This window comes from Dryobates pubescens, chromosome 43, assembly GCF_014839835.1.
Source record: "Dryobates pubescens isolate bDryPub1 chromosome 43, bDryPub1.pri, whole genome shotgun sequence".
Lineage (NCBI taxonomy): Eukaryota > Metazoa > Chordata > Aves > Piciformes > Picidae > Dryobates > Dryobates pubescens.
Genome location: NC_071654.1, coordinates 594,349 through 612,248, shown reverse-complemented (window position 1 = coordinate 612,248; position 17,900 = coordinate 594,349). Strand labels below are relative to the sequence as shown.

The following is a 17,900-nucleotide window of genomic DNA, read 5'->3' as shown; positions in this document are numbered from 1 at the left end:
TGTAAGAACCCAAACAGGGAGTGTTAATGAAATGTTGAGATGGCCTTCATGTCTGTGTGAGGCCCTGGATGGGATGAGATGTGCAACCAAACCACATGAGAAAGGATGGGAGTGAAAAAGAACCAAGTGCTGCATCCCTGAAGCAGATGGGAAAGGCAAGTGGGAGGAAGAGCCCCTGTTCAAATCAAGATGCAACAGTGAGCTGAGTTGGGATAGGCTGTGGGAAAGGGGAATTGTAACATTCACCTCTGCCTGAAGAAGGAGCCACAGGCTCTGCGGGTCTGGGCCCATTGGCTCCCCTTGCGGCCCTGGTCCTGCTCTCAACTGCTCTGTTAGTTTGTACCTCAGCTCATGGTGCTGGAACCAGCTGGGCCTGCACCACAGTATTTGTCACAGTTCTGGAACACCACCACAGCAATCAGTCCAGGTTCTGTCTGTGTGATGTCTCTGTAATCATTGGCTGTGATTGGAAATTCTCAGGATGTGTCTTTGCTCACATGTTGTATGGTTAGCTACAACCTACACCCATTTGAAAGCATTTCACTGCAACCCAGCGACTCCTCCAGCACCCTGATTTCATCAGCCTGCTACAACAACTAGGAGAAGCAGGACAAAAGACTCTGCCCAGAGTCCACCATGACACTGAAGAAATCAATTGAGTGCTAAAAGTAATCAAGAGGAGTGGAGAATGCTGCTGGTGGGAAGTGCTGATTGGATGGTGTCCAGCAGCATCTGGGACACTGCCCCTGGTGTCACAGCCACTGTGATTTTCCTGCCTGCTCTGCTCTGTGCTTGCTGTTCCACATTGGTTTGCAGTTAGAGTTAGGAGGATGGCCAAGCAAGTCACACTGCTGCAGACATTTCCCATCATCAGTGTTTCCTGTGTGCTTTGTGGCACTGAATGACTTTGAAGAAGACTTTGGAGGCTAAGGAACCACCAAATTTCCTTCCCATTGTGATTGGATGAATGACATTCTCTCTCTGTTGAGAGGCACAGAGACAAGAAGGCAACCACACAGCCACTCTCTGGCTGAGAGAAATGCACTCAAGTCACAGAGCAGATTGCGGGAGCCCACAGTCCCCCTGTCACTGGAAACCTACTCAAGACCTGATGTGATTCACTCTCCCCCCTTTCCTAGGCCATGAACTAGCCCAGGGTAAGCCAGGTATGGATCAGGACAGAGAGAAATGGAGCACTGAGAGGTGTCCTTGGTGTGCTGCACCCTCGCTCTCCCAGCCTTGCACTGCTCTCCCTATGGCTTGGGGATTTGTCACCTTCCTGCCAGCTCAGTGCATCTCTGCTTGGATCACAGCCAACAGGGAGGTGAGAGAAAACTTCTGGAAGGTCAAAAACTTCAGAGTTTGTGCAAGTGGCAAAAGCTCCCAGGATGATTCAGCATCCAAGGTTCTCCAGCTCAGAGAAACACCTGATGAAAGTCAATGATCTCCACCTGTAACAACAGTGAGCCCTAAAGCCAGAGCCTTGGAACTCTCCTGGATCAGAGCAGCTGTGTCCAGCATCTCCCCCAGTCAGACATCTCTCAGGCACAACCTGCACCAAGGGCCAGCACCAAGTCAGACTTCTCCAGGCTCAGTTATAGTGCCCTAAGAATGCCAAAGATTTTGTGAGTGTTTGCCATGAGCTCCAGCACAAGGAAACTGAACTCCAGGGCGGCCTCTCTGCCAGCCACCTCTCCACCTCTCTGTGCCTTTGGACAGACACCTTTGCTGTCACCAGGGTCAAGGTTTCTATCTTGCACTGGACCCAGCCAGCTCTGTCCCTGTGTTTGTGTGCTTTGTGGTTGCATCCAGGCACAGCCATAGAAATAGATTTGAGTTCCCTTGCAGTCAGTTAGGGTCAGCCTTCTCCTTATTCACTCTGTCATTTGGTGGCTGAAATAAATAAATAATAAAGGAGCTTTGTGAGGAGCACTTTGAAACCTTGAAGAAAACTACAAAGATGCAAATAGCTCTTAGGGCACTTGGGAATCATTGCCTGAGCCTCACACACTGAGAGGAGACTGAAGGAATCTGCTCAAGAAGACAGAGGATAAACAGAAAGTGCCTTGAAGAATTAATTGGCCTCACTGAGGCCATTAGCAACAAAGCCTCCCGGGGTGGTCAGAGAAGCTCCATGGAGGCCATGATTGAAGGCAGACAAAGGCAAAGTGCAGCTGAACAAACCCTGGCCTTGGTTTAGGAAAGAGAAAGGCCAAGCTCTGACCCTCAGGCCTTGGAAAGGCAGATCCTGAGAGCCTCCAACTAAAACTTCATCTCAGCAGCCATGGTGGCAGAAGCTGCTGACAGAAGGAACAGGATCAAGACCTTGTCCCTGTTGAGTCTTTCAGCCTTGCCAGAGCCCTTGGCCATCCCTCCTGCAGGCTGTGCTACACTTCCCCATGCCTGCAGCTCTTTCCCTTCAGGCTATTGACATCTATCTGGCTTCCCCAGCCAGCTCTCACCCTGACCTATCCACACCCTCACTCAGGCCATTCTGCCTGTTCCTTGACACACAATGGATGTGCAGACTCCTTCTGGGTCACCTCTTGCACCACAGCTCTACACTTTGAGTGACATTTCTTTGTCCTGGCCTCCAGTCTGAACCTTTAAGTTGCACTTTGTGAAGGCTTCCTTCTGTGTCCACAACCAAGAAGAGCTCCATTACCTGACACCCCGCTTCAAGCAGGTGCACATCACCCCTGAGCCTTCACTTCACCAGGCTAAAGGAGCCCATCAGCTTCAGGTTCTAGACAGAGACTCCAAACTCCATGCAGGAAGATCTCCTTTGGAGCTTCTCCAGTACCTCTTCATTCCTCCAGACTAAGGAACTCCACAGCCAGACACCAGTATTGCAGATGTGGTCACAGCAGTGCTGAGTGCAGGGGGAGGACAACTTCTGTGTCTGGGTGGCCACACTCCTCCTGCCACAGCCCAGCTGCACTTGGCCTTCTGCACTCTGCTCAGCCTCTGCTCCATCCCAGGCCATTGGCAATGGTCCCTGCCAGAGGCCTTTCTGCCTGGGAACTGATCAGAACCTCCAGCTCCAAAGCAACAGCCAAGGCATGTCCCTGCTGCTGCCTCTCAGCTTGGCAGGTACAAGGATGGCACAATCCCCAGCCCAGTCCTGCGCCTGCTGCTGGCAATGACACAAAGGGATTGGAGTTTGCAGTGACCTCACACCATGTGGCTCCTACTGCCCTAAGAGCTCCTCAGCCTTCCCTGATGTCCCAATGCTGGCCCAAGGCCTCAGCCTGCTTGTGGCCTGGCAGCTGAGCAGCCAAAAGAAACCTCTCCAAGGCCTTCCAAGGCAGGTCTCTGCTGCTGCCTTTCAGCTTCTCCAGCAGCCACAGCCAAGATCTGTCCCTCCTGCTGTCCCCTCAGGCCCTCAGGTGGCAGGGAGGTGACTACCCAGCTGCAAGGCTCTTCCTGCAGGGGCCACCAGGTGCTTAGGGACAGGGAGTCACACAAGTCCCTTGCCCACCACATGCCTTCTGCTCTGCTGGGGACTCTGGCAGCTAGGAGGCCAAAAGCACAGAGACCAGCAGGAGTCAGGGGCTGCCCTCTCAGCTGCTGCAGCAGAAAGTGACACCCCCAGTCTCTTTCCTGCCCTCTTCCTGCTGCTGCCCTATATGCTGCTGAGCCAGCAGTGACCTTCCAGCCCCTACCCAACCTTGTGCCTGCTGATGTGCAGGAGATCCTGAGGCACAGCTGAGCTGCCCATGGCATTGGCATCGGCATCCATCTGCTTACTGGCGTGCCATCAGCTGCTTAGCCACAGTTTCATCTCCTGCCTTCCTCTTCTCCAAGACCTTGAGGCTGCTGTGGGAGCTCCCAGCCCGTGCTCTGTGCCAGAGGGCAGCCGAATCCCTCAAGTGTGGGAAGGAATAGCAGGTGAGGAGTCAGAGCAGAGGGAAGGATGTCTGTGGCTGAGGTATTCCCATTGGGCTGAGGGCTCAGATCTGTCTTTCAAGTCTGTGGGTCAGGCCAAGGCTGAGGAGAGACTTTGGTGTCCTGCTGAGGATGCTGGGCAGGGCTCAGGTGAGGACTAGCTCTGAGTTGCACAGCTTGGGTTTGGGTTGGGGTAAAGGGCAAGCTCAATGCCAAGGGTAAGGGCCTGGACCAGGGTGAACATTGATTGCAAAGTTCCAGGTTCATGGGTAGATGTGGGAGAGGCTAAGGTGGATGGGTGAGTTGAGGATGAGCTCACTGCCTGTGGGTGAGAGCAGGGGCTGGGTTCAGGGGAGGAGCAGGTCTGGTGGGGACTGATCAGAGTGTGAGGGGTCCAGGTTGTAATGGGAGGTGATCAAAGAATGGAGTTTTTACGGGGACAAGGCCTAATGTGTAACCGGGAGGGATTAAAGGGATCCTGTTTGGACTGGGGCATGGCCCAGACCTGTAATGGGAAGGCATGAGGGTGTGCAGTTTGTACTGGGATGGATGCATTCAGTACTGGGAAAGGAGCCAGGGGATACATTCTTGTGCTGGGATGGAACCCAGACTATAGAGGAAGAAGACAATAGGAGCTAGCTTTTTACTGGGGATGAGGACACATATGTAATAAGAGGGATTAAAGGAACAATATTTGGGATGAGTCTATACTGAAGGGGGTCAGCGTATCCAGTCCTGGACTCTGAGTAGGTTCAATATGTAAGGGAGGTGGTTGGATTAGGAGTGCATGAGGAGACCTCCTGTTCTGATGGCAGTGCTGCTCTGGAGCTCAGCTCTGTCCCAGAAGCAACCTGGGAATATCCATGCTGCCGTCCCAGCACTACCACAGTGCTCTGGGGGCTCCCTGGCACTGCTGCTGTGCTTGGGACTCTGCCCCTCCACCTTCCTGCACACAGGCACTGCCACTGCAGCTCCACAGAATCCTTGGAGGAAGGAACTCAGAGAAACAACTCCCTGCAGGGTCCTTTAATGTGGTTGCATACATACAGGGAGCAACAGCTCCTCATGTCTGCAGCCTCTGGGTCACACCAGACAGGACAAACACTGAATCAGAAATGGTCTGAAGAAAGACACCTGTGTGGGAACAACATTCTCCCAAGGGCAACAGCCACCAGCAGCATCCAGAACTCGAGCAGACAGGCTGGGCCTGCATCTGAAGTGACATCAGAACTGCTCTGCAGGAGAAGACAAAGAGTTTATTGCCTTCTGAAAGGCATCCACGGATCAGTTGGCTCAGGGCAGCCTTCGAGCTCCTGGTTCCTCAGGATGTGATGATGAGAGGGTTCACTGCTGGAGGCACCACGAGTAACAGAACTGACACAACCAGATCCAGAGATGGGATAGAGATGGAGGAGGGCTTCAGGTTGGCAAAGAAGCCAGTGATGAGAAACAGGGAGACCACAGCCAGGTGAGGGAGGCAGGTGCAAAGGCTTTTGTGGCGTCCCTGCTGAGAGGGGATCCTCAGCACTGCCCTGAAGATCTGCACATAGGACACCACAATCAACACAAAACAGACAAAGACTAAACAGACACTGGCCACAAGAAGCCAAAGTTCCCATGAGGTAGGCTGTGAGAGCAGGAGAGCTCTGAGGATCTGGGGAATTTCACAGAAGAACTGCTCCAGAGCATTGCCCTGGCACAGGGGCACTGAAAATGTGTTGGCTGTGTGCAGCAGAGCATAGAGAAAGCCATAGGCCCCAGGCAGCTGCTGCCATGTGGCCACAAACTCTGCTGCCCAGGAGGGTCTCATAGTGCAGGGGGTCTGCAGATGGCAACATAGCGATCGTAGGACATGGTTGGTGAGGAGAAAATACTCTGCTATCATTAGGAATATGAAAAAAGAACAGTTGGAGAACACATCCTGCCATAGGAGATGATCCCTGGTGTCCCTCAGGGAATTGGCCATGGATTTTGGCACAGTGGTGGAGAGGGCACCCAGGTCAAGGAAGGAGAGATTGAGGAGGAAGAAGTACATGGGGGTGTGGAGGTGGTGGTCCCAGGCTATGGTGCTGATGATGAGGCCATTGCCCAGCAGGGCAGCCAGGTAGATGGCCAGGAAGAGGCAGAAGTGCAGGAGGCTGCAGCTGCCTTGTGCCTGGGAATGGCAGGAGGAGGAAGTGGGTGATGGACTGCTGCTGTTGGCCATCTGGCTGCCTCTGGCCATGCGAGACCTGTCCAAGGAGGGAAAGGCAGTGACAAGTTAGGGCACACTTCTCTCAGCCTTCATTGTAACCCCTGTCCCTGAGCTGCATGAGGAATGGATCAGCTCAGTCCCCCATACACTACCATGCCATGGCAGAGCTCATCACAGCTTCAAATGCAGCAGAGACCCAGAATTGCCATGAAGATTCTTTTTGTGTCAGAACAGAAGCGTGACCAACAGTCCAGGTCCCAGAGGAACAAGAGTCCCATTGTTGGGTTGAAATTCCCCCCAGGCATTATCTTTGCCAGAGCGAGCTCAGTTAGAAGGAAATGAAGCTGTATTGACAAGCAAGAGCTACACTCTGCAATGGAAATGCAAAGAACAGGTACAAAACATACAGGAAGTGATAATATTAGACAGGTATTAACAATTACCAAATGACATGAAACACCCCTGGTCAGAGACCAGGGAAGGCTGTTGCTCTATCCCTACCCCCCACCCCCCTGTTCCAAGAGAGAAAGGAGGAGTGGAGAGAGAAAAAAAGCAGTGGGCTAGACTTAGCCAAGGGCAGCCAAAGCAGGTGATCTCTGCTGAGCGAAGCTAAACAGCTGAGATCAGAAGAGAAGAGAGAGAATTGTTATGGTACAGCTCCTCTGATTCCAGATATTTATCCAATCAATTTGTTTAGAATAATCTTTTCTTTTCCTTTTCACACCCAAGAGTGATCTATTTATTTTGTTTCTACTTTTCTGCTCAAAATCTGTAACTAAATTTTAAAGGAAAATCCTAAAACCACCACAGCCATGGAGAGGTGGAGAAACAGGGAGCAGGCCTTCAGTGCTGCAGAGACAGTGAAGGGAAGAGAGACAGGCAGAGGGGCTGGGGGTGAAGCCTTCTCCTTCCCCAGCTCTGCTCACTGTTGCTCACAGGATGGAGCTGAAGGTCATTGGTCCTCCTTCTGTGGGCACACTCCAGGAGCCTTCAGCTGAGCAATCAGCTGCAGAGATGGAGATGCCTCCAGGAGCTACAGCTGCAGTGTCCTGCACCCACAGCCTCACTGTGTCACTGCCTGCAGTGACTTCTCCTCCACTGATCTCTCAGCATCCTTCCAGTCCTGGCCACCTTGAAGCTCTCTCTGCCTTCCTCATCTCCCTGAGATCCTCTGGCAGTGTCCTCAGCCCTGCTGTGCTGTGCAGAGGAGCTGCTCCTGGCCAGAGCTCTCTCCTGCATTGCTGCCTGCTTGCCGGCAGCTCCTTCCAGCCCAGGAGCCTGGCCCAATAGGGCAGCAGAAGACCAGCCCAAGGTGTTTTAATAGCTCCTCTCTTGGCTTTGGTGTCCTGTAAACCTCAGGGACTGAGAGGAAGCTGATGAAACCTCTCCAGAAGTCAAAGTCAGATTCAAACTCTGAAGTTTATTCTACTTTTAATGGGTGACAGTGAAGCATACTGGGAAAGGGTCCCCAGGGTCTGGTTAGAGCAGAAGGAGACAGTGGATGCAAGGGAAACATCACTGGAGGCACTGAAGCATCTCCAGGCTGTGGTGAGAGCAGAGAACTGAGGCAGTGCTGACAGGGCAGGACAAGCAGCTAAAGGTGGCTCTGCTGCTGAGGAAACCTGGAGGGGTTTCATTGATCCAAAGGGCCAAGCCCTCATCCCCAGCCCCTGGCAAGTCAGATCCTGTCCCTCTCCTGTGGTCTGGGCGTTCCTGGGTGCAGTGGGGAGTGAGGATGAGCCGTGAGCAAGGTAGGACCTTGACAGGACTTCTGTGATTTGCTTGCAAAGAGACAACTCCTGCTGAAAAAGAATGAACTGTACCTTTAAAAATAATTTCTATCAGATGCTTTGTGCAATAAAAACCTCTCCAATTAGCTGCAGAAATCTTGGCAGTAATTAGAGGTTCAGCAATGTTTAATGAGCCCCATGGAGTATTTGGGGCTGATTACATCATCCTTAGGTACTGCCAGGAGACTCTGCCAAGGTACTGCCGAGAAGCCTCTCAACAAGTCCAAGTCAGAAGTAAACTCCAAAGTACCTTGAAGCACTGATTGGCCTCACTGAGGCTTGTTACTGACAAAGGCTCCCCAGGGACTCGTTAGAGCAGCTTGTTAGAGGCCAGGATTGCAGGGAGACAAAGGCAAAGTACAGGGCAGAAAAACTTGCCTTGGTCTAGTGAAGCAGAAAGGCCAAGCCCTGACCTGACTGTCCTTGCAATAGAAGAACCTTCAAAGCAAGTTTCTCCTCCCAGGCCTGGTGGCAGAGGCAACTTGTCAGAGCCAAGGGCACAAAGGACCTTGGTACCTGTTGGGCCTCTCAGCCTTGCCAGAAGCCCTTGGCCATCCCTGACTGCAAGCCTCTCCTCCACTGTCCCATGCCTGCAGCTCTTTCCCTTTCAGGCTGCTGACACCAATTTGCTTTCCACCAGCTCTCCTTGCCATTCCATCCCTTCATGCAGCTGTCTCAGTCCCCTGCCATTTCCTGACACCTCTGGATGGCCTCATGCATAGCAGCTCTGCCCTTTGAGAGACATTTCTTTGGCCTCACCTTCCACTCCGAAACCTTCCAAGATGCACTTGTGTGGAGTTTTGGTCTCTCCCTACTCCCCAGAAGAGCTCTCATTCTCTCTGAAACCAGCCTTCAGCCATGTGCACACTGCTGTGGCAGTGCCCTGAGCAGCCCAGGTCCCTCAGCCTCTCCACAGAGATGTCAATCCCCATCCTGACAGATCTCCTCTTCATTCCCCGCAGTTCCTCTCCATTCCTTCAGTCTGGACATTCCCAAAGCCAGACACCAAGCATCCAGATTTGGCCAAAGCAGTGCTGAATCTGGGGGAGGACAACTCCTGTGTCTGGGTGCCCACACTCCTCCTTCCACAGCCCAGCCCCAGTTGGATTTCTCCACTGTGGTTGCCCTTTACTCCCTCACAGGGCATTTGGAATGGTTCCTCTCCAACCCTGTGGTGCCTTTCTGACTGGGTGTTTTGAGCCTTAACTGGAACTTAAAATGTCAGATGGGGGAAAAGCTGAGAATGGTTCCCCTGCTCCTGCTCCCCTCTTTCCCAATAGACAGGAAAAAGAAAGGGAAGTAGCAAATCCCCCAAGAAATAATTTGGAGTCAGCTTGGAAGTAGAGAGGTAAAGAATTGATATGATATCATCGATGAACTGGATGTGTTCCAGAGCACCACCTTCCTCCAGAGCATCATGGATTACTGCATGACAGATGCTGGAGCTGTGGATCCAGCCCATTGGCAGTCTGTTGAAAGCGTACTGGATTCCTCTCCAGGTGAAAGCAAACTGAGGCCTGCATTCCTCTGCTATGGGAATAGAGAAGAAGGCATTAGCAATGTCTATGGTGGCATACCATTTGGCCTCTTTGGATTCCAGCTCGTACTGGAGTTCCATCATGTCTGGTACTGCTGCACTCATAGGTGGAGTTACTTCATTCAGGGCTCGGTAGTCCACTGTCAGACGCCAGTCTCCATTCGGCTTTCGCACAGGCCACACTGGACTGTTGAAAGGTGAATGAGTTTTGCTGATGACTTTCTGACTCTCCAACTGACGAATCAGATTCTGAATGGGCAACAAAGAGTCACGGTTGGTTCTGTATTGTCTGTGATGCACAGTCTGAGAATCAACCGGCAATTTAATGTCCTGAATCTTGTTTTGTCCCACAACTGCAGATTCATCAGAGAGTTCAGGTCTAGCAGACAGCTTCAGCTTTTGTCCATCAATTTCTACAGAAGCTACTCCAAAAGCCCATTTGTAACCTTTAGGGTCCTTGAAACGCCCTTCTCTCAGAAAATCAATTCCCAAAATACAAGGTGCATCAGGTCCGGTCACAACTGTATGCTTCCTCCTCTGCTTACCAGTTAGACTTATATTAACCTCTACCTTACTTAACTCTTGAGATCCACCAGTGACTCCCAGAATAGTTATGGACTCCGATCCCTGATAATTTGATGGCAATATGGTGCACTGAGCTCCTGTGTCAACCAAGGCCCTGTACTTCCGAAAGTGTGAAGTGCCAGGCCACTGGATGTACACATCCCAATAGATTCTGTTATCTCCATTATCCCTCTCCTCCCCCTGGCGGGAGGCAGGGCACCCCTAATTATGGGGAACATTTCCACAGGTGCAACGAGCACACTGTGCAGTGTTAGAACTGGAGTCACTGTTGGAGCTGTCATTGTTGTCCTGGGGAACTGTGGAAGTAGCAGCTACCCTTCTGGTATTGCTACCCTGGGTTCTGCCACTCTGCAGTTCCCTCAGTCTCCTGAAAAGATTAGAAGTTGGTTGACCATCCCACCTGTTCATGTTCTCACCAAACTGATCACGTAGAGTTATCCAAATGGTCCTACGTGATTGCCTTGGTGGTCTGTTTTGGTTTGGCCTGTTTTGGAATAACCTCCTTGGAGGACGTCTATTCCTCACAGCTGAAACCTGCACCCACCTGGAGGAAGAATTGGAATTATCTCTTTGTGCCAATTGGGATATGGAATCTTTGATTTCATCCTTCAGCTCTCTCATGCAATCCTTTATCTCACTAGACAGAGCTTTAATGGCTGAAACCAAAGAAACACGTGTCATGCTATCATCCAATTGTCTTAGTTGATCAGTGAATTGGCCAACCGTAGGAGGATCTCCACCATAATTTCTTGCCACAATTCTACTTGCCAGAATGTTTGCATAATTGGAAGGAGCAAGTTTGATGAGCTTTTTAGCAAGACCATTTCCCACAGGAATATCGTCAGGATTCAGAGTATCATGGTCACCATAGAGTATCTGCCTAATGGCAAACTCTCTCAGACGCTTAATTCCCTCATCTATGGTAGTCCAGGGCTTAGGATTCCATGGAAGGTCATCTCGGGAAGGGTATCTCAGGGAAACCGCCATTAAAAGGCGTATCCACAGATTAACCTTACCGAGAATCCTGGCTAGATGTCTGTCTATTCCATTATCCTTTGAGAGAGTTCCTAGCTGGGCTGCTGACTTGTCTCCAACTATTAGAGCTGGAGCACCTGTGTCATAACACCTAGCAAGCCAAGACAGGATGGGTTCCTTATCTGCTCTGAGGTAATCTTTGTGGACATTGCGAATCTCCTCCCTCGGTGACGAGCAGCTCTGCAGGTCATCCTCCTCTTCATCTATCACATCTTCCTGAACCTTTTGTCCCCATAATCCTGCTGTCACTCTCCTAAGGATCTCTTTAAGCTGAGAAGCACCACTGCCAGCTGCTGTCTTAGCTGCATCTCCATCCTGTGATGATCTCAATAACTCAGCTATATCTCTAAGATGAACCTTCTCTTCATCTCCAGCAGGCCCTTTCCTGGCAGAGGGTCCCTCACCAGGATCAGCCTGTTTAGTAGAGGTTCCCTCACCTGGATCAGTCTGTCTAGCAGAGGTTCCCTCACCGGGATCAGTCTCCTGCTCTTCTCCATTAGCTCCACTAGCTCCTGGATCAGCTTTGGCCTTTCCACCTCTGGTCTTTAAGACTGCTACTTGTTTAACTGGAGCTGTGTTTGAATTTACAGCCATCCTGATAGAAGCTGACAGGTCCTGACCTAAATCAGCTGCTGTGGGGGCCCCTTCCGGTCCTGTCATGGCGGACGGAAATGACCTTGCCTCACTACCGGTCGCCATCTTGGGAATGGGAGCCGCCCCTGGCTGCTTGCCAAAGTCATAGAGTGGAGCATTTAAGGCTGCTTTGCCAATAGGTTTTGCTATTTTTCTAACTGACGCAGCCCCTTCCTCGTCACTCGAGGACTCTGGGGCAGATTTAGAGGAACGCCTACGCTTTCTAGATTTTTGCTTAATCACAAAACATGGTCGAGAAACCTTTTTCTCTCTATGTAGAGCCCACAGCAGATAGACATTAATTATCAGCAACAGCAGGATTACACCCGTCAAATAAATCACCTTAGGATCCCAGCCAGCACTTACAGTTACTCTTTGACCTCCTGAAGCCTTAAACTCCCTTATCTCGATCGGCAAAGTGGAAGACGTTGTATTGCCGTAATTAGTGAGCCAAAAAAAACCCAAACAGCGTTGATACAACAGCTGGATCCTATGCATAAACCACAAATAGATTTTACGCATTAAATATTTACCTATCTGGTCTAACATCAACCCGATGCAGTACCGGTAGACCAATATAGAACACACGGAAAACAGCAACTGCTTAAAAACCCACAACATCTTAATTTCGTTTCTCAGGCTGAGACAAGCAATAAATCAACTTAATTACTTAATTGCCCGGCCCCACGTTGGTAAGCCAAAAAAAAAAGGAGTGTGGTGGTTTGAAAGGAAAGGCTCTGCTTTCCCTCCCCCACTGAGAAAGAGACCACGGCTAAACCCAGTCGGAGAAATGAGAGTATATTTTACAAGGAAACAGATTCTATGTAACACAACAAATACAGGTATTTTACAATATATACAGGAATATACAGCAAATGAACTCAACCAGAAACCAGACCCCCCACAGAGGGGCTTCCCCCTGTGCCCCCTTCACCCCCCTACCTCCCTTCCTCCCCCAAAGAGGTAGAAGAAGAGAAAAAAGGGGAGTTAGTACAGGAGACAGAGGCCTATGCATAGGCAGTTAGTTCTTGTCTCTTGGCAAGAAGCCCAGAAGAAGATCCAGCCGAAAGGGACAGTGAAGAAAAGAAGACTGAGAGAAAGTTCCAGCCACGCTGGGACTAACCTCGCCTCCCACCTTAACTTGGCCAATGAAATTCATTTAGAATACCAAAATATTTCATAAACATTTAGCCAGTGTGCCCCTTCCTTAAAGGCACAGCTTCAAACGGTCACAGCATGGCCTACCACCATGTCAGGCCCTAGGCCTATACTGCCAGATTGCTCACACTGCTTATTGCCACCATTGCCACATTCATGCAGTGAGAACTTCAGTTCTAAAGTTTAAAAATCTGCTCCTTTCTGAAGACAACAGCTTGTAAACAATGGAAGAAGAGTGGTTTTACTCCTGCTGTCTGTTTCCAGTTCCCCTCCTCCTCCTCCTTCTGTCTCTCCTATCTCTCTCCCTTGCTTGCAGTCTTTTGCAGGTCTGCAGAATCACAGAATCACCAAGGTTGGAAGAGACCTCAAAGATCATCAAGTCAAACCTGTCACCACAGACCTCATAACTAAATCATGACACCAAGTGCCATGTCCAATCTGCTCTTGAAGACCTCCAGAGATGGTGACTCCACCACCTCCCTGCCAGCCCAATCCAATGGCTAACAACTCTCCCAGTGATGAACTTTCTCCTCACCTCCAGCCTAAACTTCCCCGGCACAACTTGAGACCATGTCCTCTTGTTCTGGTGCTGGCTGCCTAGGAGAAGAGACCAACCCCCACCTGGCTACAACCTCCCTTCAGGTAGTTGTAGAGAGCAAGAAGGTCCCCCCTGAGCCTCCTCTTCTCCAGGCTAAACAATCCCAGCTCCCTCAGCCTCTCCTCATAGGGCTTGTGTTCCAAACCCCTCACCAGCTTTGTTGCCCTTCTCTGGACAACTTCCAGCATCTTAACATCTTTCCTAACCTGAGGGGCCCAGAACTGGACACAGTGCTCAAGGTGTGGCCTAACCAGTGATGACGACAGGGGCAGAATGACTTCCCTGCTCCTCCTGACCACACTGTTCCTGATGCAGGCCAAGATGCCATTGGCCTTCTTGGCTGCCTGGCCACAATGCAGGCTCATGTTCAGCCTACTGTCAACCAGTACCCCCAGGTCCCATTCTGCCTGGCTACTCTCCAGCCACTCTGAACCCAGGCCGTAACACTGCATGGGGTTGTTGTGGCCAATGTGCAGAACCTGGCACTTGGATGTGTTCAATCTCATGCCCTTGGACTCTGCCCATCTGTCCAGCCTGTCGAGGTCCCTCTGCAGAGCCTCTCTAACCTCCAGCAGATCAGCTCCTGCCCCCAGCTTGGTGTCGTCAGCAAATTTACTGATGATGGACTCAATGCTCTCCTCCAGATCATCAATAAAGATGTTAAAGAGCATGGGGCCCAGCACTGATCCTTGGGGCACACCACTAGTGCCTGACTGCCAGCTGGATGTGGCACCATTCACCACCACTCTCTGGGCTCGGCCCTCCAGCCACTTCCTAACCCAGCTCAGAGTGCTGCTGTCCAAGCCAGGGGCTGACAGCTTGGCCAGGAGTTTGCTGTGGGGGACAGTGTCAAAGGCCTTGCTGAAGTCCAGGTAAACTCCATCCACAGGTACCATTAGCCAAACACCAAACTCAGGTGTGAGAGGCAATGCACCAAAATGGACTCTCCAGACTGTCTATTAGCTGAGGAAGGAGGTGGATGTGGAAAGTTTAATACATCTGAATGGTGCCTAAAGATTGAGGACAACAGGGAGGCAGCAATAAATATAGCCACCAACAGCAGGGAAATAGCTCATGGACCAGTCCAAACCTGGCAAGGACTGGAATGGGACACATTGTCTTGGTTGCCTGGTGGGCCGTGGGTCAAACGAGTGTCATTCTTCTCTCTTTGTGCAACAGCAGCTCTAATCTTTCTACCATGTCTGATACCCTGCTTTGTATGGATTATCCATCCTGCAGTCAGGCAGATGCAGGTTGTAGCCATCTCAAGTGAGCCAGAAAAGGCTACAAAAAACAGAAGAATCATGTATCTGCAAATAAGACCAACATCAGATACAAGCCAAGAGAAAAGGATTGAGTTAACGGTGAATTAATTTTGTAAAGACAATCATTAAAGCAAGAAGAGGAGGGATTGATGGGATCAAAAGGAGGGAGTGTCTTTACAAAGGAAGAATTGTCTAAGAGGGAGTTGGAAGAGAAAGGGAGGACCCAGACAGTTCACCTTCTCTGTGTGTATGTAAATCACAAAGGGACCTCTGCTAAGTCCTTTCCCTTGAACCTTGCTGTAAATCAGTAGGGGTCTGTCCAAAGATAGCAGACACTGAACACAGCCTGAACTGCTGAACTTTTAGGCCAGAGCACAGGCTTAACAGACTGCTGAATATTAACTTCCCCACCCAGAGAAGTGGAGAACCTAATTTAAATGAGCATAGGATGTATGAAGCAGGGAAGGTTTGTGTGAAGGGGGACATGTAGCAGGGGTATTGGGAAAGACTAAATCCTGAGTACCTGAGCCAGTGGGGAAAGGGAGAGGGAAATCTGCACCCAGAAATGTAGGATGAAAGGGGAGCTGTGCCTTCAGCAATGAGAGAGATCCCACAGGGAATTGTCCTGTGGACTCTCCCTTTATTCAAATGAAGTTTTACCAGACTCCTCTGTCTCTGTCATGAACTTCTAGATGGGAAGAATTTTTCCTTGCATGCTGCACACCCAGGAAGCACAGCTGCTCCTGTCTGCAGTCTCTGGGTCACAGCAGACAGGACAACACAGAACCAGAAATGGTCTGAAGAAAGACTCTGGTGTGGAAACAACATTCTCACAAGGGGAACAGCACCAGCAGCAGCCAAACAGAGAGAAACCAGACTGTGAGTGACATCAGAATTGCTCTTCAGGAGAAGACAAAGAGTCACAACAAACTCCTGCCCAAGCTGTCAGCCTATAGCTTGGATGGGAGCACACTGCGATGGGTTAGGAACTGGCTGGAGGGCTGAGCCCAGAGAGTGGTGGTGAATGGTGCCACATCCAGCTGGCAGCCAGGCACCAGTGGTGTGCCCCAGGGATCAGTGCTGGGGCCCATGCTCTTTAACATCTTTATTGATGATCTGGAGGAGGGCATTGAGTCCATCATCAGTAAATTTGCTGATGATACCAAGCTGGGGGCAGAAGTTGATCTGCTGGAGGGTAGAGAGGCTTTGCAGAGGGATCTTGACAGGCTGGACAGATGGGCAGAATCCAAGGGCATGAGATTGAACATATCCAAGTGCCGGGTTCTGCACATTGGCCACAGCAACCCCATGCAGAGCTACAGGCTGGGGTCAGAGTGGCTGGAGAGCAGTCAGGCTGAGAGGGACCTGGAGGTGCTGGTTGACGGTAGACTGAACATGAGCCTGCAGTGTGCCCAGGCAGCTAAGAGGGCCAATGGCATCCTGGTCTGCATCAGGAACAGTGTGGCCAGCAGGAGCAGGGAGGTCATTCTGCCCCTGTAGACTGCACTGGTTAGGCCGCACCTCGAGTACTGTGTCCAGTTCTGGGCCCCTCAGGTTAGGAAGGATGCTGGAATGAGTCCAGAGAAGGGCAAGGAAGTTGGTGAGGGCTTGGAACACAAGCCCTATGAGGAGAGGCTGATGGAGCTGGGATTGCTTAGCCTGGAGAAAAGGAGACTCAGGGGTGACCTTCTTGCTGTCTACAACTACCTGAAGGGAGGTTGTAGACAGGCGGAGGTTGGTCTCTTCTCCCAAGCAACCAGCACCAGAACAAGCGGACACAATCTCAGGCTGCACCAGAGGAGGTTTAGGTTGGATGCTAAGAAGAAGTTCTACACTGAGAGAGAGATTGCCCATTGGAATATGCTGTCCAGGGAGGTGATGGAGTCATTGTCATTGGAGGTTTTCAGGAGGAGAATTGATAGGGTGCTTGGTGCCATGGTTTAGTTGTTTAGACGGATTGGATTGGTTGATGGGTTGGACACGATGATCTTGAAGGTCTCTTCCAACCTGTTCTGTTCTGTTCTGTTCTGTTCTATTCTATTCTATTCTATTCTATTCTATTCTATTCTATTCTATTCTGTTCTGTTCTATTCTATTTATTGCTTCTGAAAGCATCTGGTGGTCATTTTCCTCAGGGCATCCTTGAGCTCCTGGTTCCTCAGGCTGTAGATGAGAGGATTCACTGCTGGAGGCACCACTGAGTACAGAACTGACACCCCCAGGTCCAGGGATGGGGAGGAGACAGAAGAGGGCTTCAGATTAGGAAGGAATAAAGTGCTGAGAAACAGGGAGACCACAGCCAGGTGAGGGAGGCAGGTGGCAAAGGTTTTGTGGCATCCCTGCTGAGAGGGGATCCTCAGCACTGCCCTGAAGATCTGCACATAGGACACCACAATCAACACAAAACAGAGAAATAATAAACAGGCACTGACCACAATAAGCCAAAGTTCCCTGAGGTAGGATGTGGAGCAGGAGAGCTTGAGGAGCTGGGGGATTTCACAGAAGAACTGCTCCAGAGCATTGCCCTGGCAGAAGGGCAGGGAAAATGTATTGGCTGTGTGCAGCAGAGCATAGAGAAAGCTACAGGCCCAGACAGCTGATGCCAGGTGGAGACAAACTCTGCTGCCCAGGAGGGTCTCATAGTGCAGGGGTCTGCAGATGGCAACATAGCGATCGAAGGACATGGTGGTGAGGAGAAAATACTCTGTAGCTATTAGGAATACATAAAAGAAGACCTGGAGAACACATCCTGTGTAGGAGATGTCATTGGTGTCCCACAGGGAATTAGCCATGGACTTGGGGACAGTGGTGGAGATGCAGCCCAGGTCAAGGAGGGTGAGGTTGAGGAGGAAGAAGTACATGGGGGTGTGGAGGTGGTGGTCCCAGGCTATGGTGGTGATGATGAGGCCATTGCCCAGCAGGGCAGCCAGGTAGATGGCCAGGAAGAGGCAGAAGTGCAGAAGCTGCAGCTGCCTTGTGCCTGAGAATGGCAGGAGGAGGAAGTGGGTGATGGAGCTGCTGTTCAGCATTTGTGTCCTTTGTGCACAGTGCAGTAGCCAAAAGGCAAAGGCAGTCACAAGTCAGTGGAGCACAACCAAAGCCATTTCTCAGCGCCTGATATAGAGACTTAAGTTCTCTTTTGGAAGAGACCTCCCTCCAGCTCTGTTCCTGGACTCTTTTGTGGTGACTAAGCCTGCAGGGAAGAGCAGAGACTCTT

The 17,900-nt window shown here is 50.8% G+C and overlaps 2 protein-coding genes across 2 annotated transcripts in view; one reads left to right on the top strand and one right to left on the bottom strand.

The window, feature by feature from the left end:
- LOC128899309 (zinc finger protein 721-like) overlaps window positions 1–17,900 on the top strand; it is a 586,691-nt gene that overhangs the window by 31,599 nt on the left and 537,192 nt on the right.
- LOC128899306 (olfactory receptor 14A16-like) lies at window positions 16,780–17,712 on the bottom strand. Its single transcript, XM_054177685.1, has one exon. It carries the CDS (start codon window positions 17,710–17,712, stop codon window positions 16,780–16,782), a length of 933 nt encoding a protein of 310 aa, XP_054033660.1.

What these genes read in the sequence shown, in the direction of transcription:
- LOC128899306 (XM_054177685.1), bottom strand. Translation starts at nt 17,712, where the DNA reads ATGCTGAACAGCAGCTCCATCACCCACTTCCTCCTCCTGCCATTCTCA.